Source organism: Varanus komodoensis, unplaced genomic scaffold, assembly GCF_004798865.1.
Source record: "Varanus komodoensis strain SLA01 unplaced genomic scaffold, ASM479886v1 scaffold43, whole genome shotgun sequence".
In the NCBI taxonomy this organism is placed as follows: Eukaryota; Metazoa; Chordata; class Lepidosauria; order Squamata; family Varanidae; genus Varanus; species Varanus komodoensis.
The window spans coordinates 2,397,020-2,421,439 of NW_025335985.1; the positions used below are offsets into that span (position 1 = coordinate 2,397,020).

At 40.7% G+C, this 24,420-nt stretch overlaps 2 protein-coding genes across 11 annotated transcripts in view; one reads left to right on the forward strand and one right to left on the reverse strand.

Annotated features, from left to right (window-relative positions):
• Positions 1–460, reverse strand: part of RNF170 (ring finger protein 170) — a 45,716-nt gene extending 45,256 nt beyond the window's left edge. For 2 of the 6 annotated variants that reach the window (XM_044443920.1, XM_044443919.1), the window contains exon 1: positions 373–460. The gene's annotated coding sequence lies outside the window, so the exon portion shown is untranslated. Of the gene's footprint in view, positions 1–4; positions 241–372 lie in introns of those variants that run through there. The other 4 variants (XM_044443909.1, XM_044443917.1, XM_044443911.1 and 1 more) reach the window with 4 other exon arrangements.
• A 73-nt stretch (positions 461–533) lies between these two features.
• HOOK3 (hook microtubule tethering protein 3) overlaps positions 534–24,420 on the forward strand; it is a 74,309-nt gene continuing 50,422 nt past the window's right edge. Inside the window, exons 1-3 of one of the 5 annotated variants that reach the window (XM_044443905.1) lie at positions 772–816; positions 10,213–10,298; positions 23,488–23,668. In XM_044443905.1, coding sequence (XP_044299840.1) covers positions 23,655–23,668 — 14 coding nt within the window. In that variant the 5' untranslated portion in view covers positions 772–816; positions 10,213–10,298; positions 23,488–23,654. Of the gene's footprint in view, positions 817–10,212; positions 10,299–23,487; positions 23,669–24,420 lie in introns of all 5 variants that reach the window. The other 4 variants (XM_044443904.1, XM_044443903.1, XM_044443901.1 and 1 more) reach the window with 4 other exon arrangements.

Sequence of the window (24,420 nt, forward strand, 5' to 3'; positions counted from 1 at the left end):
GTACTTCTGCAATGCACCGTCGACACTGTGGAAGAAAGAACCACCGCTGTTCACTTCAGTTCGTAGAACACTAAAAGCGTTTTACGGCTGAAGGCAAAGCTAGGCTGCTTGAGAGGGCAGGCCCGAGGGAAAGCCCCCGAAGGCGTCCTCCCATCTCCACCCCACGTCCTGAGAGCCGGCGAGTGGGCCTCAAGATAAAGTGCACTTCGTGAAGAGAGAGCTGAGGGGAAAGACTTGGAGAAAATAATGCGCGGGAGCTTCCCCGGGCGAGCGGCGCGCCTTTAATGGCCCGGGCACGGCCGGCCAAGAGCGCACGGCGGCGGCGGCGGGAGGCGGGACGGTCCACCCGCGGCCGGCAACCCGCCTCCGTACCTCGGATCCTGACGGGCGCGAGCGAGGCCTCGCAGCATCAGCAGGAGCGGCGGCAGAGACAGCGACTCTCCCCGACCAACCCCCGCTCTGCTCCGCCCTGTGACTGTGCGAGGCGGGCTTTCGGTCGACGGGCGCCTGCGCCGTCCGTGCCGGTGCCAACGGAGCGGGCGGATCCCGACGGGCCCGGTGACGTGTCTGTGCTTACAAGAGCCCGGCCCGGCTCTGCCGGCCTGGGTTGGGTTGGGTTGGGGCAGAAGACGAAGAAAGAGGTGACGGCGAGGAGAAAAGGGTGTAACGGGGAGGCGCCTCAAGGATTCCGCTCCGTAGGCCCGGGCAGCCACAGACGCGCCGCCGCTCGCAGAAGGAGAGCCCTGCCTGGCCTGCACCATGTTCAATGTGGAGAGTCTGGAGCGGGCCGAGCTCGGGGAGAGCCTGCTCACCTGGGTGAGTGACCGAGGCGCCGAGTGGCAAGTGCCGCCGCCCGAGCCCCCCTCCACGCCGGATCCGTGCTTTCCCTGCCTTTCTGTCTGTCCCTCCCGGTGGTTCAGGGGAGCTTCCTTTCCGTTTGCCTCAGTTTCCTGCCAACCTTTCGGCCCTGTCGTGCCGGGAGCCGGTCTGCAGTTGCAGTCACTGTTGTGTACTTTAAGGTGCCCCGCTCCCTTTTCTTCCAAGCCTCCAGCCCGAGTATGGGCCGCATCCTCCTATTATGTCCCAGAGTGTGCGCCCAACATCCCAAATCTCTGCTTGTTTACTCCGAAGCCAGCTCCATTGCACTAAGCGGGACTTAACTAAAGGCGCATCCTAGACACGGGTTAGACAGAAAAGAAGTCCTACAACTCCCAGCATGCCCTGGCCAGCCATGCTGGCCGGGGCGTGCTGGGAGCTCTAGGACTTCTTTCTAAGCATTTATAGGATTTCAAGTTAAGTAAACGTGCACGCAATAATAGTTCAAACTACTGGTTTTTATGTATATTTAAAATGTAAATTGTGACTGTGACAACTCAGTATTTGAAAATGCACTTTTCCGGGGTCTGACTTGATGTCACAATCTCTTCTTATCAGGGGTTTCTTTAAAAGTCTCTGTTGCCTTACTTTATATGTACTTGATTTCCTTAAATCTCAACAATCCTTTCCCCCATCACTGAATGTACAAACTCATGTGAAACTTGCAAATGCTATAAATGCTATATTTTGCAGTTTGTCTTGTAATTTCTGGAGATAAATGACTCATGCACCACAGTAATTCACTGTATTTCCTACAGCTGTTGTTCCTCTGAAAGTTACTACTTTGAATCTATAAAGTTGGGGAAAGCAAAGTTTTTATCTAGTTATGCTGTATCTAGTTTTCCTAACTTAATTCAACATCTTCTTCAAACCATATTAATTGAGAGATGGAAATTTTTCATCATACACTGTTGTGGTTGGTTAAATCCAGCACTGTGCTAACACTTGTCTACTAACACAACCAGACTTTCTCCCATTCTCTTCCTCCCTGTCACCTGGTGTGCCACACAAACATCTGCTTCAAAGAGTTTCCACTTTTCCAGAGCAGACTTTTGAGGATGTGTTGCAGAGGGTTTGCTGGAGGAAAATTGACCTCCTGATGTTCCACTGATGGAGCTACTTCCAGCAGTAGAACACCAGCTCTTAATATCCAAAATCAGTAGGTCTCCTGGATTCCATTTTAAGAAGGCTTTGTATGAGTGTTTTGGGTGGGGAGAGAAATTATTTCCACAGAGCCATTGCATAGCAAAGCAAAGCCCAACACAACACACAAAGTTATATTGTTGAATATATATGGGGTATAGTGCAACACCTGGGTTATCTGATTTGGCTTGTGTAATATCCCAGGGTATTTACACTGTTGTAGGATGGATTATTCCTGGGTGCTTCTCATCAGGCTGGCTTTGAAACTGTTTGGAAACTTCCACTGCAACATGCTACCCGCTTGTCCGTCATCATGTTCAAGTCAGTGCACTTGTCTATTGCTTCTTTTGAGACATTTGTGCTGGCTGCCAATTCATTTTCAATTCAGGGTGTTGTACTTGATCTTCACTTTCCTAAGTGACCTGGGATCAGAGCATCTTGGAGGGCATCTGCTCACATATGACCCCCCTCTGGGAAGTTAGGATCTTTAAGCGATTTATAGCTTGAATTTTATCTCCTGTGGAGGTCAAATTGACCTCAAAGAGGAGCAGACCTTTCCCATAATAATCCTAATACTTTTCGGTGCTGTTCTCTAAGTTTTTCGATGCTATTTTTGAGCACAGCTCCAGATATTTTTTTTCAAGTTGGTTTTGAATTGGCTGGTCAATTTATTTTGCTGCTTTTGTATTCTTAATGATGGCTAGTATTTGTTTTATTAACATGTATGTTAAAGCATATAGTTTTGTACATCACTTTGGAATGTTTTATGAAAAACAGTATATTTTTTTAAAAATAAATATAATTTTGCATTTATGTAGGTACAAAATGCAAACTATAATTCAAGCCTAGGAATTTAATTAATAGTACAGTATTTTAAACTGAAGGATGATGCTAAAACATACAAATTATTTAAAAGCCCTGGGTGAATTAGAAGGTCTTCACATGGCACTGCAAAGACCATAAAGGTGGTGCCTGTTGAGTCTGTTTGGAAGGCTGTTGTACCCTTGAGCTGGTGTCATAAGCTTAATGACCTACCTGGACATAATGTGTTGGGTCATCTGAACTTAAGCAGCATGCTTTGTCTGAGTAACAATTTTCAATAACCCACCAACAGCCCCTGGAATGTCTTTGTAACCTTAATTGGGTACATACATGTAAGAAAAAAACTTTCAGTTAATCTTGGAGGTTGTCCCAGAAGTTAGGGATAGAGGTGGTATGTCAGGTGTGTTGGATCTAGGCTCTTTAAATTTTTATTTTAAAGGTTATATTCAATACTTTAGGAGAAAACAAGTGCAGGTACTAGATCACTGGTGCAGTGTATTCTTCAAGACCCATAGCCTCTGAAGACATGACTAAGGAGAAGCTGATAGGGTGTAATTATGAAGGTATGCACAAGAGTTTATTAAGCCTAGATTTAAAAATAAAGTTCTGAATGCTAAATGTATACTTGCTATTCTGCAGCTGAATGAATCGAGCCTTTAAATTACTTATATACAGCTTGTAAGTAGCCTCAGACTTTGATAAAGTAAGCAGCACATGGGATCAACCTATCAATTATATTGGCAGGTTTTGACATGACTGTGTTTCCCATGATTAGTATAATAAGTGCATGTAGAGAAAGTTCTTGGTTGTGATACTTTACACAACCAAACTATTTTAAAAAGCATAGTTCAGATAAACCTCTCTCAAGTGTTTATAAAATCTGTGCATACCCATTGCTAAACTCAGTGGAGAAACAATTGATTAACATATGAAAAAGTATGTGATTGGTAAGCAAAACAAAAATCTACAAGGAATACTTTTAAGATAAAATGACTATTGGACTGCAGATGAGTTTGCACAACACAGCAACTAATCCTTTTTATACACTACTTGGTGTGTGTTTATGGAACAACCCATGGTGCTCTCAACTGGCTATTTCATAGCTATATATCACCCCGTCAAGAATCCTGTTTTAAAAGAAAGCTTTACATCTGATAGCCATCAGAAGTAAGCGCTCCTGTAAAGGGAATGGACTGCACTTTTCCACTTTTTGAAGAAATCTTGAGAAAGGGTGGGAGGGTGGAAAAGCTAAAGGGCACAGAGAATTGTCAGGTCCAATTTTAAAACCTAGAGTATCACATTGTGAAGGGGGCAGTGCAGTCACCATCCTGTTTCACAAGCAAAGATCTGCTGGCGGATTTGCTTTGTGCTTGACAGTTTGCCATTTGACAGCTTTGCTTTGAGGGAAAGCAACATAGTTGAAGCCTGGCTTTGTCAGTGTCCATGGATTGTGCCTGTCTTGCAGTAGGCACTTACGAAGACATTGACAGGCAAGACTTGACATCCAGGTAGTTAGGGTTGTGCACTTGTCTTGTGCACAAATTACCAGCTTCCCCCTCCAAAATTACCAAAAACAATTTGCATGCATCTCTGGCACATTTTAAAGTGTGGTGCAGTGGTTGAAAGTGTGAACTCGGGAGATCTGGGTTCTAGTCCACACTCAGCAATGGAGCTAACTGGGTCTGCCATAGACTCACCCCAGAGCTATCTCACAGGGCTGTTCTTGTGAGGATAAGATTGAGGAGGAGAATTACATGGCCACCTTGGGCTCCTTGGAAGGGAAAAATGCAGGATATAAATAAAGAAATAAATGGCATACAGCGACAGCCAGTCCAGTATGCCATTTGGGCTCCTTGAAGGAGTTGTCACTGATTGTCACTTTGGAGAGTACAAAAAGTGATCTCCAGGAAACAAGAAGTGGAGGGAGGAAAGGGGGAAAAAGCTTTGGCAAACACAAAAAGAGTCACGGCCACAACTGGGGAAAGTAGTAAGTGATGTTTGTTCCAAAGTCCTGCTCCAACATATGATAGAACACCTGACACTGAGAGTGGTCTGGGCAAATATGGCCATAGAGGCAAAGGGTTTCCCAAGCACTACTTGCTGCTTCCTGTAATGCATGATGGGGTTGAAGTGCTGGTTTGGATGACATGCCAACCTGTTCTAGGTCTCACAACTCGCAAAACAAGCAGCATCAGTATGGCTTGTTGCCTCAAACAACCCACCCAGTGGGATATTCGTCCAGGCTGACATGGTGTAAAATAACAACCCACCTTTGCAAATACCCACAGTGGGTTGCTGTGTTTGTGCAAGTTAGAATCGTGCATGCCTGTGATTAAAGTGTATTGCTTGAAACACTGGAAAAAGTTTCTCAAAAGTTCTATTACATATACATATGCAATTATGCATATGCAATATACTTCTATTGCAATTATGAAGTATATGTTTTATCTAAAGTAGCTGAACTGTGTTTTCCAAACATATACTTTCTAGATTGAAATTAGAATAAAAGGTGTAACATACTCCATATTGGTTTCATTTTTAAATTTATAGGGAATAGTTTGATGTGTGTTAGTAGAATTTGGTAAGCTGTAAGAAAGAGAAATTGTTTGCTTGGTCACAGTGAAATTCACAAAAAGGAGTCTGTGTAGCATGTTTCTGATATACTTTAGCATGAGTCATTTGATCCGAGCCACTGCCTCTAATTCTCAAGCACTGCTAAAGGTTAAAAAGTTCAAAACATTTTTCTTTTTGTATTGGCATGCTTGTGCTGGGATTTTGGGATCCAGTCCGAACAGACAGATGTTATGAACTTATAGTAAAACTTTCTGCTGAGCATCATATGCCCTCCTTTGTGCATGCTCAATCATGGAGCATTTGTAATAACATATTAGATTTTTGTGAGCTGACTTTTAAAATGGTTTGCTGGTTAAGCATGGGAAGAAATACACCAAGAAAGATACCAAGAATGATCACTGTGTCTGCAGGCTTCCCTCTCTTTTGTAGCTTTATTCAGTACTGTTTTCTTAAAACAATGTTTCCTTTTGCATCTAAACTAGTTTAAATTGTGATTGAAGCAATCCCTACAAGCCAGGTTATCAATTCATGGTGTGATATCCTGGTTTGTAAGGATTATTGAACTATGGTTTCATGGTTCAGATACTACCAACACCCCCCTCTTTGTTTAAAAAAAAGGCTTCAGAAGTACTCAATTAAGGTGCAAAAGTGAGGTACACAAGAAGAAGGTAGAGGGAGACAGAGTGTGCAGGCATGAGGATTATTCCTGGTCTTGGCCAATCAAGGTTTATTGGCCTGATATGGTGACATCCAAGCTACACAAATGAAAGGTTGCCTGTATATGGAGGCCTGCTAGATCTATTATGTTCTCACATCTTGAAATGATCCATGATGGCAAATAATAACATACCAAACGACAGAATATATTTTGCTTTCTGGGGAGCTAACAACAAGTTGTAGAGCAAATAACATGCAATCGGTACTGAAAAGTAGTGTAAAAAGAGCAGCAGACTAGCCTTAAAAGTCATTATTGTTAAAAATCTTAAGCAGCTTTGTAGATGTAAAAAATGAACAATTCAAAGGACTTTTTTTCCAAAAATAAAATTTTGTCAGTTATTAAGTAACATTAAGATGAGGCTTCTTTTCCAAGGTACCATAGGTTAACTTTGATTACATAGGCAAGAAAATGAGTTAAGACTGTACTTCAGCTGAGCTGTTTATACAGCTTTTCATGTCTACCCAAGTGCTCTAACCTGTCTGTGAACATTTTAAGGATTGGTTAGGGTGGATTAAGAAATCAGGATAGGTCAGCAGGATTGTTTAGTTGGATCATACTTCTTATGAAACAATTTAGCACCTGTGTGAAAATGGGCAGACTAAAATTGGTGTTCCCATTCTTTTTCCAAGGTGTTAACTTCTTGCTTTATAAGGTGGAAGAGTGGGGAATCTGAGCCTGGCAACGTCGCTTTGAATTGCGTTTTTTTTTTAAAAATTGGAGATATGTACATTTGTAGATTTCAGTTTCTAAAACTGGAAATTATATTCAGTATAATGTAATAAGAATGACTAAATTTCGGGCAATTTTTGGAGCAACTAATTTTTTTACAGTATAACACATGTGACCCAGGCATTATGAGTATGCAGCGAAGCGTCCTTGGCATTTGTTCCAAAAGAAGTAGGAAGCAGACATCCCTTTGATATTTCAGGTGCTTCCCGTTGATTTGCTGTATGAGGCTAAAAGTAGAATTAGATTTTTTTTTTAAATCACCCTGGCCAAACTGCTCCCCACCCCCATAACATCAGGTAAAACTAAATGGTGTCCATGATGGGGGGAGTACTTGGCAACGTTCTTAACTTTTAGGGAATGCTGAACATTCTCCTGACGTCAAAGGGCATGTGGCTTCTGTCCTTGCTTCCCCTGATGCCCCAGCATTTGGGGATTTTCTGGTTATTGTTGCTAAAGAATGGTTTCCACCACAAAACAATGCTGGCAAGTGTGTTATAACTCTTTAAAAATAAATAAAAGTGGGGCCCAGGACAGAGGCCACCCACCTGGAACTTAGGGCTCAGCCCAGATATAGCAGGTGCTGATACGAGTGCCGAGTGAAGTCTACCTCCTGTGGTGTTGTCATACTGAACCCTTCTCTATCCCAGTCTATAGCACTTGCTGTGGGACAGGTTGTGGGATCATACTGTGTAATGACACAGTGACAGAAGGTCAGTTCCATAAGATGTAATGAAGGGAGAAGAGTAGCTTTACTGTAAATGTAATTACCAAATTTGGCGGAAGGCACCTTTCCCCCCCAGAATGTTGTTTTGCCTCAAGTGTAAGATGAGCTTACATGCTGCTCACATACTAGTCCACTGAACTTTAGATTTATGGATCAAATAATGGCTTACTTTGTTGGGAACAGAGCCCCATAAATATCTTGCCAAGTGGCAGTCAGCTGCTGCCTATCTTCTACATTTTCTGTTTTAGAGAGTGTGGGAGGGGAAAAATCTCTCTCACCTTGTACTGGCCTCTTTCCCCCCCTGCAAATCCTCTATGTGAAATTACTTGTTCATCTAATAGTTACTAATTTGACTACCATAACATGTAGCAATGGCATGTTTTATATTTATTTATATTTGTGTATTTATAAAGTAAACATCTTTGAGGTATTCAGAAAATGTTCAATACATAATTTAAATAAATAAGCTCTAGCTAAATAGAAATTTCAGGTTCAGAGACTAGATACTTCTGAAAATCAGATACTGAGAGGTGTGTATTCATAAAGGCAATAGCAGGGGAGGTTTGTTGCATTTTGACAGGTTTTCATGGATAGGGATGCACACATTTGTCTCTTTAGGTTTATACAAGTTTGTTTTGATTTCATATTAGTTTGCAATCTTTTTTGTTAAAATCAGCACAAACATTAATATAGAGAGAATTGTGGAAACTGGAGGAAAATTTTGTTCTAGTTTACATACTCGTATTTGTTTGAAAATGTCAACTTGACAAATTAGGTCAGTTCAGATTAAGTAGTGAACCAAACAAGTTTCTCCCAACCCTACTCATGGAGACACCTGGATCATCTGTGTGGAAAATAGGATCATGGATTAAATAGGCCTTTGGCAGTGCTTTTCTTATGAGACAAAAGGCAGATCTTGCTCCCCACCCCCAAATTTGCTTGCACTGCAAAAAAAATAAAAATAAAAATGAAGAGTGATTACACATAATGGCTTGATGGTAACCGGAATTAAAATGTGTGGCCCTTGATTAGCCAGGTTATCCCCTTAGAGAGCTAATGTAGTGTAGTAGTCAAGTGCATGGGAGTGGGACTCAGGAGACTAGTCCCCGCTCAGCCATGGAGCCAACTGAATGACTTTGAGCCAATCACAGACTCTCAGCCCAACCCACCTCACAGGGTGGGTTGTTGTGACTGAGAGCAGGAGGACAGAATGATGCAAGCCACTTGTGTTCTTTAAAAAATAAAAAGGTATGATACAATTAAGAAATAAGTGCTTTTAAAAGTCACTGCAGGACCTCTGAAGCTGATTTGATCACGTTTTCTGGAAAAAAAATACTTTCAGGGGAAAACTTGGGGTTCTGAACATGTTGTGTAAATGCACTAGGGAGCAACAGTCTATCACTACTGTCTGCCATTGTCCCTCGCCTGTATTTTAGTGTTTGAGAAAACATGTTTTCCTCTTTACACTTAGCATTTCAGAATGTCACATACATTATCAGTTGACTCAGATTGATACCTTGAGGATAGTTAGCATCTTGCTTAGTACTAATATGTATATGAGTTGTTCCTGAACAAAGAATTAAATTGAAGTATTAGCTGCAGTCAGTCCCTACCTAAATAAGTCTTTCCTCTAGATCCTATGCAGATTTTATTCATTTATTTTGTTGAGGGAGGGACAAGGATAAGGAATAAGATTGAGAGAGTGAGTGTATTGGCTCCTGGCTACCCATTGATTTCTACTGAGCTAAACAACCCATGGATGTTCTGTCCCTGGTTGGTTTTCATGATGTCTAAATGCAGAACTCTGGGGGAGTTGGAACACATATGACTGGTTAGCAGCCTGCATGCTCCTCTCTCATGCTCATTCACAACTACCCAAAGTTTTAAAAACAGCAACAGAAAACTGGTTAGTTGTGTTGTCTAACTTTAATCCTTGCAACAACAGCTTTGCAGGTTTACTCAATGTGTAAGAGGACTGCAAGTCTTCAAGCTATGTTTTCTTGAGGCAATTTTATATGCCTAACATCATCAGTGCACATAGTGCTTTTTTGGGCCACACAGATTTAAAAATACTAGTCTCTAACTCCATATGCTTACGATCAAAATTCATTTACAGGTACTGAGAAAAAATGGCTTTGTTACAAGAATAGGTCTTGAACCAGAACTTTACGGCCACTATACTTAACCAGCTCGTAATATACAGTTTTGGTTAGTCATTCCAATATTTTCTTCCTTTGAGCTAAACTATTTATTTTTGTTGCTTATCTATGCTATGCTTTGTAGTTGATAGTAGTCGCTTTGCACTGTTTTTAAATCTCTTGCTGTGCTAGCACAATGCAGTAAGATGTAGCATGACATGGAGAGCCAGTGTGGTGTAGTGGTTGAGAGCCTGGGACTGGGACTGGGACTGGATCTGGGTTCTAGTCCCCGCTCAGCCACGGAGCCACCTAGGTGACTTTGGGCCGGTCACAGACTCTCAGCCCAACCTACCTCACAGGGTTGTTGTTGTGGGGATAAGATGGAGGAGGAGAATGATGTAAGCTGCCTTGAGCCCTTTGTAGGAAAAGGGCAGGATATAATCGAAAAATAAATAAATAAATGACTAAATATGTGTGTTCCTCTTCAGATCCAGACATTTAATGTTGAAGCACCATGCCAGACTGTAGAAGATTTAACAAATGGAGTCGTGATGGCCCAAGTCCTTCAAAAGATGTAAGAAAACATTTATATTGTAAATGTATCCTTTTATTTGATTGATTTTGCTTTCAAACATGGAAAAAAATTATAAGCTACAGTCTTCTTGGACAGAACAAATGCACAATTGTGAGCCTTTTGATGTTGAGATGGAATTTTAGTAAGACTATGAATTGCAATATTTTGATACATCACTTCAGTAGTATTCTGCTAAAATACATGATGTCTTGCAGGGCAGTATGTATAAATAAAGAAGATCCTGCCCAGAGGAGCAGACAATCAAAATTATGACAGTAGGAAATGCCATAGAGGAAGGGAGTGAGGGAGGAATGGGCCATCTGAAAACTTGCAACTTCTTATACACAAGCATTTTATTTATATTATTTTATTGTATTTTTAATCCACCCAGTAACAAATTATCCTCTGGGAGGATTACAAACAGGAGAGAGATCCAGTGGCTCTGGGACATTGGCTGGGATACTTCATAGGATAAATTCCCAGATCCAGGGTCCAAAACAGAGCTCCAACATTGCAGCTGGGAATCCACACTCCAGTTCCCATTACCCCACAGCTGATACATATCTTTCATTTCAGAACTATGCAAGTGGCCGCTCTGAGTTTGGGAGTTCAACCTTGGAAAAGCAGTAAAAAGTGCTTTCTGTGATATATCCTGTGCCTCTGCAGCTTCCTTCTCTCTCTCCTTCTGTGGTACCCGAACTAGATGTTCAGAAATGGTCATTGAGCAAAAGTACAGAGCAGGAGATTCAGGGAGGCAAACAGCAGCTCTTCTGCTCTTCCTGGGAAACTTGTAAACCTCTGACTTAGGGGACCTATGAGCATCAAGGGAGCAACCCATAGGATTGTGCCCTAAAATACTAAAATGCAAATGAACAGCTAAAACTATAAAAGACAGAGCACATATTTTAAAGAATAAAATACTTTGCAAGGCTGTGAACAGCACTAGAATAAATAAAGATATATAAAACCAGATGTAAAACTAGATTTCTAAGGGCACAATTTTATAAATGCTTAGACAATAAAAATCCTATGAAGAAGCTGTAGGACTTCTCTCTACCTACTCATGCACAGGAGAAAGATGTTTGGAGGAGATTCCAAATGGTGGGGATTCTATAAGAAGGGCAGCAGAACTGAGAAGGCTTTCTTTCTTGTAGCCAATCACATAGGTTTCTTTGACAAGGACACCTGGAGGAAGGTCTCCAGTAATGACCTAAGGGTCCAAGCACATCTGTATGGGAAGAAATATTCTGTTAAAAACTCCGGTACCAAGTTGAGCCTCAGGTGACTGCCATGTATCTAGGAGCAACCCCTACCTATACACCTGATTTCTCCAGAAAAGGCTGAACACCATCCAGGCAGATAAATCTCTTGCTAACTCTGTCTCTGTCTTGTCTGGATTTTGTTTCAGTTTGTGGTCATCATCCAGTTAGTTACTCTGGTTAGATACCAATTTACAACATCCACTGCCTCATCTAGGTTAGCTAGAAAGAAGAGCTAAAGCTGATAAAGAGGTAAAGCATAGTAAGGACACTTCAGCCCCCATTCTGGATATCCTCCCTTAGCAGTTACATGCAGATATTAAATAGTGTGTGGGATAAAAATGGAGCCTTGTGGACCCCTATAACATGATTTTCACAGAGAGAACAAAAATCTTCTAACCCCTCCTTCTGGAAGGACCATCAAATTAGACTCAGAACCATGGTGAAACGGTGTTCCTAGCTTCCAAACCAGACACCTGATCCAGAAAAGTACAATGGCTGATGGTACTGAAGGCTACTGAGAGCTACAAGAGAACCGTCAGGGTTGAATTTACATTGTCTCTTAACAAAGGTTATCCCACAGGGCAACCAAAGCACTTTTTGTCCCAGAACCAGACACAAAGCCAGATTTTGCAAAGTTTATATGAAAAAAAATATTTAAAACCAGCACCCTTCCCCCCTGTATATTCAGTTAGTAGTTGTACTGTAATGAGAAAAACAACAGGACTGGTATGACTGTTTGTTTAATAATGTCTCCATATTGCTGTCCTTCCTAAGTGGCATTGGTAATTATTTTGTTTATTGGAGACAAGTCATCCTTTTGCCCCGGTCTCCGTTAGCCTCTCGGTGTCATGGCACTGTCAAGGCAGTATTGGGGGAAATGCTACAGCTTGTATAATATGCATTCTGTTCTAAACAGAGGGACTCTGTTTCTTGCAGTATTAAGTCTAGCATCTTTCAAGGATATTAACATCGCTCGAGGATGACTAAACAGTAACCGTTTCAGCATTTCTAGTTTTCTAATGAGGCTATACTTTTTTTAAGGACTGAACACAGTGAAAATATTTAGAAAATTTTATACAATTTCCTACGTCTGAGGAGGAGGGAAAGGTAATTCATTGAATGGGAGGCAGCTATAGCCTTGTACCTAAGAGCAAGCCCTTCCTGAAAGCCTCTTCACCTTGAGCCGTATTGGGAAACAGCTCAGAACTCCCTTACTTTAAAGAAGAGATGCTGCTGCCTTCACCTAACACTTGTTTCCTGACAGCGATATTGATCCATCTAAAGGGGCAGAAATCTTAGGTAAAGGAGAGGAATGCCTTTGCATCCGATGTGTTTATTTTCTGAGTGGCATGGACACACAAATGAGCTGCATTTCAATAGGACTGAATTGTGCAGCTGCAGTAAGAGTATACATGAGACAGAAGAGACAGGCATGGCGAGTAGAAGGAAGCCAGAGACTAAGTTAAGGAAAGATGGAGCAAAGCTATCTAGAAAAGGATACAGTTATCCATTCAACAGGAACCCAACTTTTGAGCCTTATTTCAATCCTCAAAGTAGTGAATGTTTTGTTAGCAATATGGAGTGCATAAAGTTATAGTAATTTGTATTATATGCATCAAAAACTTTATTTTCTGGACCGAGTGCCACAAATGTAAATAAAATTAGGCTAGTCATTCCTTAAACTGACCACACCAGGCTTGTGTGTTGTTGTCGTCGTCGTTGTTGTTGTTATTGGCACCACATTTATGCCTTCTTTTTCAGGCATCTTATTATGTAAGAATTACTGCTGTAAATTGAGTTGTACTTTTGGTAATTGATTATCAAAAATCTTTACTAGCACTATATTAGGAATGCAGAAAGTAAATTAAAAAATCAAATGTTTACAAATCAAAGAGTGGTGTGTAAAATTAAAATAACTTCTTGGTCAGTGGAAATCAGTAAGAAATATGAGATAAACGGGCAGTCATACGTTTAATCAGGTGTACCAGAGCACAAACTGTGTGGTTGGTAAGTGAGGAGTTATGGTAACCTGAACTTCGGCTCTGCATGTGTCTGATCTTGCTGTGGTCTCCATCTACTTGTCCGACAATCTCTCTACCTGAGCTGATGAAGGTAGTTTCTCAAGTCTGATGTTAAGAATGGTTGTCCAAGAGAATTTGTCCCAGTATATCACTGGATCATTGCATGTTGTAGATCATATCCTGGATCTGGTATTCTAACTAAGGAAATGGTGATTTGGATGAGGGGGCCTGCTTCATAGTCAGATCATTTACCAGTCATGTTTAGATATACTGTGGCCACTTATTTCCATGGAGTGTTGGACTTGTTAGAGTGATCTGCTTTCAAGGCCAATTAATTCTTGAGAGTTCTTATGGAATTTCCCGTTGACATGGTTAGTGTTTTTTTTCAATGATCTGCTTCCACTGTGGAATGTGGAAATGACTTGGGCAGTTGGTGTAATTTTTCCTAATAGCCTTTTCTCACCGAATAGAGCTCATATGAATGCTTGGTTTATTGGAGAGTTAGGAAGGCTAGTGTACATGGGATGACAACTGGTGGAACACTCAAAATGGGTCTTATTAAATCCAGATGAAATCTCATCCTAGAGCAGGAATGCACCCAAGGACTGATTTTCATTTTCAAGAAGCTCTTGAAGACCACATTCTAGTAAAGGCTGAGGGCTAGCACCAAAATACCACAAAATACCACAGTATCACTGTTGGTATTAAGCATTTGGAGAGGCGTGAAGCACACATATACCAGCTAGAAAACTACCAAAGTGTCAGTGCTTGGAGGAAAGGTAGTGAGTAAAGGTTTTCTGAGTGGTCTGCAGCTGCCTTCTACTTGTTAAATATTCCTCAGGGGCCAACTGTGGGATGTTTTCCTAGTACTTCAACAGTATGTATGTATGTATTTATTTAGGATATTTGTATGCCGTCCTTTGCAAAAGCCTCAGGACAGCTTACACAGATAAAATACAAATATCTAACATAACATACATAAATTAACGACTCACTCTGGCTGCAGTAAAACTGTTCACATTCACAGCACGTTGGATGTCACTCTCTCAGCCATAGTACCAACTTCAAAATTATGCAAGACAGTTGCTAGTATTTGGACATGCTGCACCCAGCCGAATTGGATGAAGGGATCTGTTTCTCGAAAACTTATCTCTGATTGGGGATCAGTGTGTACCAGAGAAGAGTACATGACAAGGTCAGTACTACAAACTCTGACCTTCATGTTAGTACTATATGGAAATGTGTCTTCCAAATGTGTCTTACATTTGTACTTTTCTCATGAGAAATTTCATAAAAGTGACAGTAAACATAAAGCCATCTGTTGTAGAGATGAGGAAACTGAAAGATGGAGGAATAATACTTGGACAGTAGCCCTTTTTATATCCATTAGAGCTTATAGTATTGATTTAAATAGCCAGAATTATGCAAAATGAGAATGAGTTAGATGCAAATGCATTGCTTATCCTTAGTCTTACAGCAGACTTCTTAGGAAGCAGCAATAGTTGAGGAAATTGAATAGCAATATACATAAATGGTAATATACATGAATAATAATTCTATTGTTTATAATTTAGAGAAAGCATTAGTGTAGCCTTTATGCTTAACCTTGAAAATGCCAGTATATATAGTTGGAGAATAACTTTAGCAGTTTCCCTTTCATGTAATAAGAATATGCTAAATTTATTTTGCAGATTCATCTAACAGATTCATCTGTGGAACAGATTTCTAAATGTACAGGAAATTCCAGATGTCTCTTATATGAAGCTCTTAGCAACAATGTAGGTTGTATCCAGTGCTCTGAGAGTGGATTTTCAAGAATTTTCTGCCCCCTCCTCCTAATTGCCACCCCAGGAAAGGCTTGGGATGTAGCATGGGGGGCTGAAGTGGGAGGGGGAAATTGGAGTCAAACAAGCAGAGGCAGCTTGCATAATCTGGAAGTTGCTTGTGCAAGATAACTCCACCCAGTTCTTAGTGATTTTTCCTCCTTGCACTGCAGCACCCCCCCCCCCCCAGCACCTCACAAGCCATTCCTAAGGTCTCTGCCTCCAAGAGAAGCTCTGAAGTGATTCAGAGGGAAGTCCCCTTGCACAAATGGATAGACTCATGTAGCACTGGACAGAAGGCAATGTTTTAGAGAAAAAAACATGCCAAAATGGTTTAGTTAGGAATCAAAGTGACATCTAAATACTAATACAGGGCAGGTAAAAAAACAGAAAGAGTAAGTAATGTCTTTTGGTGGGGAGATGACAAAAATCAGTGATTTTGTAATATTTGTGCAGGTACTAGAAAGCTCACATTTTTGTTTAGGCATATTCTCTCTCTCTCTCTCTCTCTCTCTCTCTCTCTCTCTCTCTCTCTCTCATATCCTCTTGAATATTGGATGCCTTGTGTCTTGACTGGTAACCAAAAATCTCTGGCAACCAGGATTTGTCCCTGCTTCAAGCGTGGGGGTCTTCTATCTGACCTTGTGCTGCATCTTTGATAGTCTGGGGACCAACCTTCAGCAGAATCATCACTACGCTTGAGGCAAAAGAGTTGATCATGGCAAGCGACCATACTAAAATAAGGAGGCTGAGAAAGTATATATTCTCTAATCTGAATGACAGCCTCATGAATTTCTTCCTTTTCCTATCCTGGAAATGGTGCAGATGGCAGGTATGGAGGGGAGGCGTCTCTTCACCTTTGGTTTCTCTGCTGCTTGCTGCATTAAGCCCCTTTTTATACCATAGAACTGTCCTGGACCTCAGCAGCTGCTGCTAACCTCAGCCTATATCCTTCATCCTGAGATATATTCCTTCCAATACCTCTTACTCAACAAACTCTTGTGCCACTTCATTCCAATCTGAAAAGAGACTTAACACAAACATAATGCATCCTTAGACTGTTTAGGTTCTTACAGTCCTAAAAGAGCTGACATTTGGTATATGCATAGCTCCCCAAATCTTCATCATTAGAAAGTTTATAAATGGAACATTTAACAGTTAAAACTTTGGACATTTGCTGACCCACATGTAGCCTGGCTTGCTTTGAATAGGTAGGTGTAATGGATTTTGGGAGTCCTTTGCCAGTACAGAAAAATAGAGGTGAAATGGAAGCTTAATCTACTGTTGTTTTACTGATTCCTAAATTCACTTTAGTTAATACATGTTTGGTACCAGCTCTTGATCTGAAGATGGGAAACCCAAGCCTTACATTATTAATCTCTTCAACTTCTTATTCACTTCTGGCAGTTTCTGCTGGATTCCAGTTTGAAGTCTGGCCAGGTTTAATATTCTCATTTTGTTGTAACAGGTTTTAACAGCATGTTCTTAACCTTTCTGCTTGAACATGGCTAACTTCTGCTACTGGCCTTATTCTTCATCCTTTAAAGATTGTTATAGCCCTTTTCTGTTTTGAAAAACACAGGCATGAGTGTTAGACGGTACATTTCCATACAGGTATAAACCTTTGCATGTTTAGACAGAAAAAGTTCTTACACCTCCCAGAGTGCCCCAGCTAGTCAGGCCAGCTGAGGAATGATAGGACTTTTTCGTGTGTGTGTGTGTGTGTGTGTGTGTGTGTGTAGGATTATGCTGTAAGTGGTGACCAGATCAATGATGTCTAAAGAACATGGGAACTTTCCTGAGAACAGCAGCACAAACCTCGTGGCAAAGAGAATGGTAACAACTCTATATTACCTAATTGGTTAAAACATAAACTTGTTAGACATGTTAAAATATCTGCATGTCACCAGGTCTCAGGTGATGCGATAAGGAGAGTGAGCTACTTCATAGAGTGCAGCCTTTCCACATGAAATGTGAATACTGGGCAATCTGTATTTTCATAAGCATATTTCAAAGGTGAATATGTTGAAATAGGAAATGTTAATTTTTTGCTGTTTCATGCCATCAGTTCATATGACTTACCGAAAACCTATGAATGAAAGCCCTCCAAAAATGGCCTGTCCATGACAACTCCATTCAGCTCTCCCAAGTTCAAGGCTGTAGCTTCCTTTATGGATTCAATCCATCTCATATCTGGTCTTCCCTTTTGTCTTCTGCTTTCAACTTTCTCTAACATTGTCTTCTCCAGTATGTCTTGCCTTCTCATGATGTGTCCAGGGGAACCTCTTCCAGGGATCTAGGAAGGGCTGTGCTCTCACCTAACAGGAAATGAATATGGCTCATTTCTTGTATGACTAGACCATGGTCCATCCTCTTATCAGGGCCTTGGAAGATCCCTGCAGAGGGTGATGCTGCTGCTGGGGTAGTTGCCCTTTGTGCCTGTAGTTAGGCCTTTCAGACAACTTCCTTTTGATCGTGCATGTAAATAGTTGTCTGAGTGGTTGCTTGAAGTATGTGTTTGCAATGAACAATTGTTGGCTTCACAAAATTCCATCAGTTATTCTCATGCTTCACTTATCACTAGGCCAATTTTTCCTACAACATTTGATTCTGCTTTGTTTCCTACTTTTGCATTCCACCTAATCACCTACAATTAGCAGCATGTCTTGTTTTGGTGTGTAATCAATTTCCTTTTGAAAACTTGCTGAAACATTTTCAGTATCTTCTTCTTCAGCATTTATTGTTGGAACATATACTTGAATGATGGTTATGTTGATAGGTTTCCCACTAATTCTAATTCTGATTGATATTATTAGGCAGGATTTTGCATTGTAGCCTTTACTGCCTGTGCCACATCTTGTTTCAGTATTAGAGCTACTCTTTTGAGTTTGTAATTTCTGGAGTGAAAATCTTTGTGTCTGATTGGAAACATAACATTCCATTCTAGTCTGCTTTAGTTCTCTCACACCAACTACTATGATGTTTATACTTTCCATTTCTTGCTTTATGATTTCCAGTTTGCCTTGATTCATGTCCCAATTGTATGAGTTGTTACCACCTCCTTCTTATATATAAAAATTTTCAGTAATAACAATACAAAGAATTACAGTACAAAGTACATCCATAACAAAAATAAGGAGGAAAAAACCTTACAATACAAATAAGTTGTATCAAATAAATCAGTCAGAGGAACTGATATTTGGTTTATTTGATACTCAACACATAAAATGCACCTCACATGGGACCTTTGGCTACATGATAGTTATTTATTCATATTCCCTTCAGATACCCTTATTCTATGCTTTCCCTCTTTCAGGATGCCCCTGCTCCATGCAAAATTGCATTGAATCATACAGAGGTTTGATACATTCCCTTTTATTAATACGTGTTCAGTGAACAATCCCCAAATAGTTGTCATTATTCTTGTTTGTCAATTCTTTCTTTCACCTTAATATTACACTTTAACTTATCACTAACAGCTATATTTGAGATTTCTTTATACCATTCACTTAATTGAAAATCCCATTTTTCTTTCCGATTCTTTGCTATTAGTAATCTTACAGCTGTTAATAAATTTGTTATTAATTCTTTATTATTCCATTTCTTTTCATGAAATAATGGCACTAATGCAATTCCAGGGTCTGCTTCAATATAAAAGTCAGTATTTCAGTAATTACCTTAAAAAACATTTCCCAAAATTTCCTAATAATTTCACATTCCCACCACATATGGAAATAGGTTTACACTTTTTGACCACATCTGCAACATATATTGGAATACTTATTATCCATAAAATATAATTTTACTGCTGTGAGGTATTACTTTCATATTAATTTATAATTTTTCCTTAATTCTAATCAACATACTTTTTAGTATTCTCTTATCCTATATTTTCCCATTCTTCCTTATTTATAACCCTTCCTAAATCTATTTCCTGTGAAACCTTAAGAGGGTCACATTGGTCCTCCATATCTAATAAAATCTTACAGAACTCACTTATTATCATCTCACTTGTTTGCATAATGTCTTGTTTTTCCTTATATAAAACAATCTCTTCAAATTTAGTAGTACACTATCTCTACATTTACCATTTTTTTTTATCCATTCTGTAGACTACTGTTCTAATTGCATAACATTAAACCAGGTTAATTTCTCTTTTCCTAATACCACCTTTATCCTTTCCTTGTTATTCATTTTTGCCAACCAATCTTTTAACCCCAAAACTAGTTTTTCCTTCAGTACTTTCCTTCAGTACTTTCTGGAAATCCTTCAATTTCTGTAATGGTGAGATTGTCGGCATAAACCTTGCTCTATATGTGTCCCAAATTTGCACCATATTCTTAAAAAGGGGGTTTTAACAGCCTTGCCGAACTCCTTTCTCAATTTTGAACCAATCAGTGGTTTCGTGTCCACTGATAGATGTTTTTCTGGAGCTCCCTAGCTTTCTCCATGATCCAGCGTATGTTGGCAATTTGATCTCTAGTTCTTCTCCCTCTTCGAAATCCTGCCTGTACTTCTGGTAGTTCTCGGTCCACACACTGCTGGAGCCTGGCTTGTAGGATTTTGAGCATAACTTTGCTAGCATGTGAAATGAGTGCAATGGTGCGGCAGTTTGAACATTCTTTGGCATTGCTCTTCTTTGGGATCGGAGTGTAAACTGACCTTTTCCAATCCTGTGGCCACTGTTGAGTTTTCCAAATTTGCTGGCATATTGAGTGTAGCACTTTTACTGCATCGTCTTTTAAGATTTTGAATAGCTCAGCTGGAATACTGTCACCTCCACTAGCTTTGTTGTTGCTCAGACTTCCTAAGGCCCATTTGACTTCACATTCCAGAATGTCTGGCTCAAGGTCAGTGACCTCCCCATCGTGGTTATCAGGGACGTTAAGCTCTTTCTTGTATAGTTCTTCTGTGTAATCTTGCCACCTCTTCTTAATCTCTTCTGCCTCTGTTAGGTCCCTGCCATTTTGGTCCTTTATCATGTCCATCTTTGCATGAAATGTTCCCTTCATATCTCCAATTTTCTTGAAGATATCTCTGGTCCTCCCTATTCTATAGTTTTCTTCTATTTCTTTGCACTGTTCATGTAAGAAGGTCTTCTTATCTCTTCTAGCTGTTCTCTGGAATTCTGCATTCAATTGGGTGTATCTTTCTCTTTCTCCCTTGCCTTTCGCTTCCCTTCTTTCCTCAACTATTTGTAAAGCTTCCTCAGACAGCCATTTTACTTTCTTGCATTTCTTTTTCTTTGGGATGGTTTTAGTTGCTACCTCTTGTACAGTGTTGCGAACCTCCATCCATAGTTCTTTAGGCACTCTGTCTATTAGATCTAATTCCTTAAATCTGTTTGTCACCTCTACTGTATATTCATCAGGGATATGATTTAGGTCATACCTGAGTGGCCTAGTGCTTTTCCCTACTTTCTTCAATTTAAACCTAAATTTTGCAACCAGAAGCTCATGATCTGAGCCACAGTCAGCTCCTCATCTAGTTTTTACTGACTGTATAGAGCTTCTCCATCTTTGGCTGCAGAGCACATAGTCAATCTGATTTCTGTGTTGACCGTCTGGTGATGTCCATGTGTAGAGTCGTCTCTTGGGTTGTTGGAAAAGAGTGTTTGCTATGACCATCGTATTCTTTTGACAAAATTCTACCAGCCTGTGCCCTGCTTCATTTTGTATTCCAAGGCCAAACTTTCCTGTTATTCCAGTTATCTTTTGGCTTCCTACTTTAGCACTCCAATTCCCCATGAGTACGACTGCCTCGCAACAGTGACTCATGCGCTGGTGACTTCCCGTCTTGACTTCTGTAACGCGCTCTACATGGGGCTACCCTTGAAGACAGTCCGGATACCTCAATTGGTTCAAAATAGAGCTGCCAGGCTGCTGACGGGGACTGGACGTTATGTTCACATGACTCCAGTTCTCCGTCAGCTTCACTGGCTCCCCATTGAAGTCTGGGCCCAATTCAAGGTGTTGGTGATGACCTATAAAGCCCTAAACGGCTTGGGTCCTGGTTACCTGAAGGAGCGCTTACATCCATATATGCCCAGCTGCCCCCTGAGATCAGCGGGAGAGGCCCTTCTCCGGGAGCCCTCCGTGAAAGAAATTAGGAGGGTGGTTACTCGGAGGAGGGCTTTCTCAGCGGTGGCGCCTAAGTTATGGAATGCGCTCCCCAGAGAGGTCCGCCTGGCGCCGTCGTTATTTGTTTTTCGGCGCCAGGCGAAGACCTTTTTATTTAAGCAGCATTTTAAATGTTAATACTACTGAATTTTATCTGGCCAGGGCGGCTTATTTTATATTATTTTATAGTGTGTGTGTGTGTGTGTGTGTGTGTATTATTGTTATTATTCTAATGTATATATTTTAATTTTTATTTATGTGGATCTAATTTATTGTTGTAAACCGCCCTGAGGCTTTGGCGAATGGGGCAGCATAAAAATGTTTTAATAAATAAATAAATAAATAAAATAAGGACATCATTTTTTGATGTTAATTCTAGAAGGTGTTGTAGGCCTTCATAGAACCGGTCAACTTCAGCCTCTTCAGCACCAGTGGTTGGGGCATAGACTTGGACTATTGTGATGTTGAATGGTTTTCCTTGGATTCGAACTGAGATCATTCTGTCATTTTGGAGATTGTATCCCAGTACTGCTTTTCCTACTCTTTTATTGACTATGAAGGCTACTCCGTTTCCTTTGAGGGATTCTTGCCCACAGTAGTATTCCTGATGGTCATCTGAATTAAATTCACCCATTCCTGTCCATTTTAGTTCACTGATTCCTAAGATGTCAATGTTCAGTCTTGTCATCTCTTGTTTGACCACATCCAGCTTGCCTTGATTCATGGCTCTTACATTCTAGGTTCCTATGGAGTATAGATCTTTGCAGCATCGGACTTTCCTTTCACCACCAGATACATCTGCAACTGAGTGTCCTTTTGGCTTTGACCCAGTCGCTTCATTCTTTCTGGTGCTACTAGTACTAGCCCTCTGCTCTTCCCCAGTAGCATATTGGACACCTTCCGACCTGAGGGGCTCATCTTCCGGCGTCATATCTTTTTGTCTTTTGGTACTGTCCATGGGGCTTTCATGGCAAAGATACTGGTGTGGGTTGCCATGTCCTTCTCCAGTGGATCACGTTTTGTCAGAGCTCTCTGCTATGATCTGTCCGCCTTGGGTGGCCCTGCACGGCATAGCTCTTAGCTTCATTGAGCTATGCAAGCCCCTTCGCCATGACAAATGTCACTGCCATTGTCTGCAAAAGTTCTTCCACCAGCGTCACCTTGATCTACCACTGCTGCCTAGTAACTGTTCCTCAGGAGTTTCTCTCCCCCATCTCCATTAATGGGATCTGTTCTCTTTGTGCCAGTGTGACTGTTACTCCTGAAGAGGGTGGCTGCATCTCTGACTAGTGTCTCAGCTCTGAGCATTCCACCTTGGGTGACCCTGCTAGGAGACCAGCCTAGTGAGAATATTCTGGCATCCTGGCAGCATTGCTCTTGGCTTCTTTGACACTCTCAGGCCCCTTCACCATGTTAAGGTGTGCCTCCAAGAGAGGGAATGCTATTTTAGCAACCAGTATAATATGCTTTTTATCTTTAACAGAAATAAGCTTCTGTTGTTTTGTTTAATCCAGTCCAGAGATGTGTGTGTGTGTGTGTGTGTGTGTGTGTGTGTGAATGCATGTGTGCGTTGTTTTAAAAATAAACTCTGTAGGATGTTGAGTTTTGTTTAAGTTAGTACACTGTACAATGGATTTCATAGTGTTTTGTTTCTGCTAATTGTAGCCTGGTACATAGTTCAGAGATAATGAGATATCTGTAATGAGATCTAACAGTAACTTCCTTGATACCTTTGGAGAGAAGATGGTTTCATAAGCGAGAGAACTACAGCAGAAACTGAGCTTGCAGCCTCTTAGAACAGAATGGAACAGAAAATCGCTACTATATGTATGCAATTCAAGCTCTGAGAAGTGCAATCAAAGCAACGTTCTCTTCACAACAGTTTTATTATTTCATTTTATTTATTTTCAGAAATGTAAACTATATGAAAGTGACTCTTCCTTCCGCTTATTCAAATCAAACAGGTATCGCAGAAAGTGCTTAGTCTAAAGGCAGGCAAGACTGTTCAAGCAAAGGAGAGGTTCCATGGGATCAACAGCTCTGCTCTGTCCCATTCTCCTAGACCAGCAGCAACTGTTTCAAAAGCCAAGTACTGTAGTTTGCGGGGAAACTTTTGCAGGCATAGAAAAGCATGGCAGCAGGAAGGTAGGTGTTAGAACAGTAATTCTTCAATTGTGTGCCAGGGCACATTAGAAACAAAAGCTTTAATTAAAGGTGCCTTTGAGGTTGAAGCATTCATTCATTGTGCTTATTATATCTCTGCACAAACCACTGCTCCCAACTTGCTTCATTCCTGACAGAAGGCATACGCGGATCTGTGATTCGTGCAGAAATACAGAGAATAGGGCAAGCTCTTCTGTGGGTGAGGCAGTTCTTGGGGTTATGTGCTTTCAAAGTTAATATTTTGAGGTATGAGTGAAGTGGAGGCTTAGAAATTTCTCTTTTTTACCCACTCTTGACTGCAAAGCGTTCTGTAGACAACATGAAGATCTCAGTGGTTCAACAGGTCTGTTTAGGGGGAGACAATCTTCCAGGTAATCTGGTTCTAAGTTATTATATGTTAATATGTAATATATCTTACTACACTCCAGGAGCCTCTTTGGCTGAGAAGTGGAAGAAAAAATATGATCTCTTGACTTGTCAGTTTGCTTAATTCTCATTGCCAAGAACAATGTCTGGTTGTAAACTATCCAGAGAGCTTTGGCTGTGAGGCAATATTTAAATAATAATGAAAATTGTAATGCAAATAATGGTAACGATATAGGCAATATAAGATTTAAGTTAATAATGTAGTATGCTTGGATGAATCTCTAAACTTCCAAAGCTCTGTTTGGGAATGCTGAGCACAATATGGTAAATCAGGGAATAGAAACACAACCTGTGCTAGGTGGGTCACA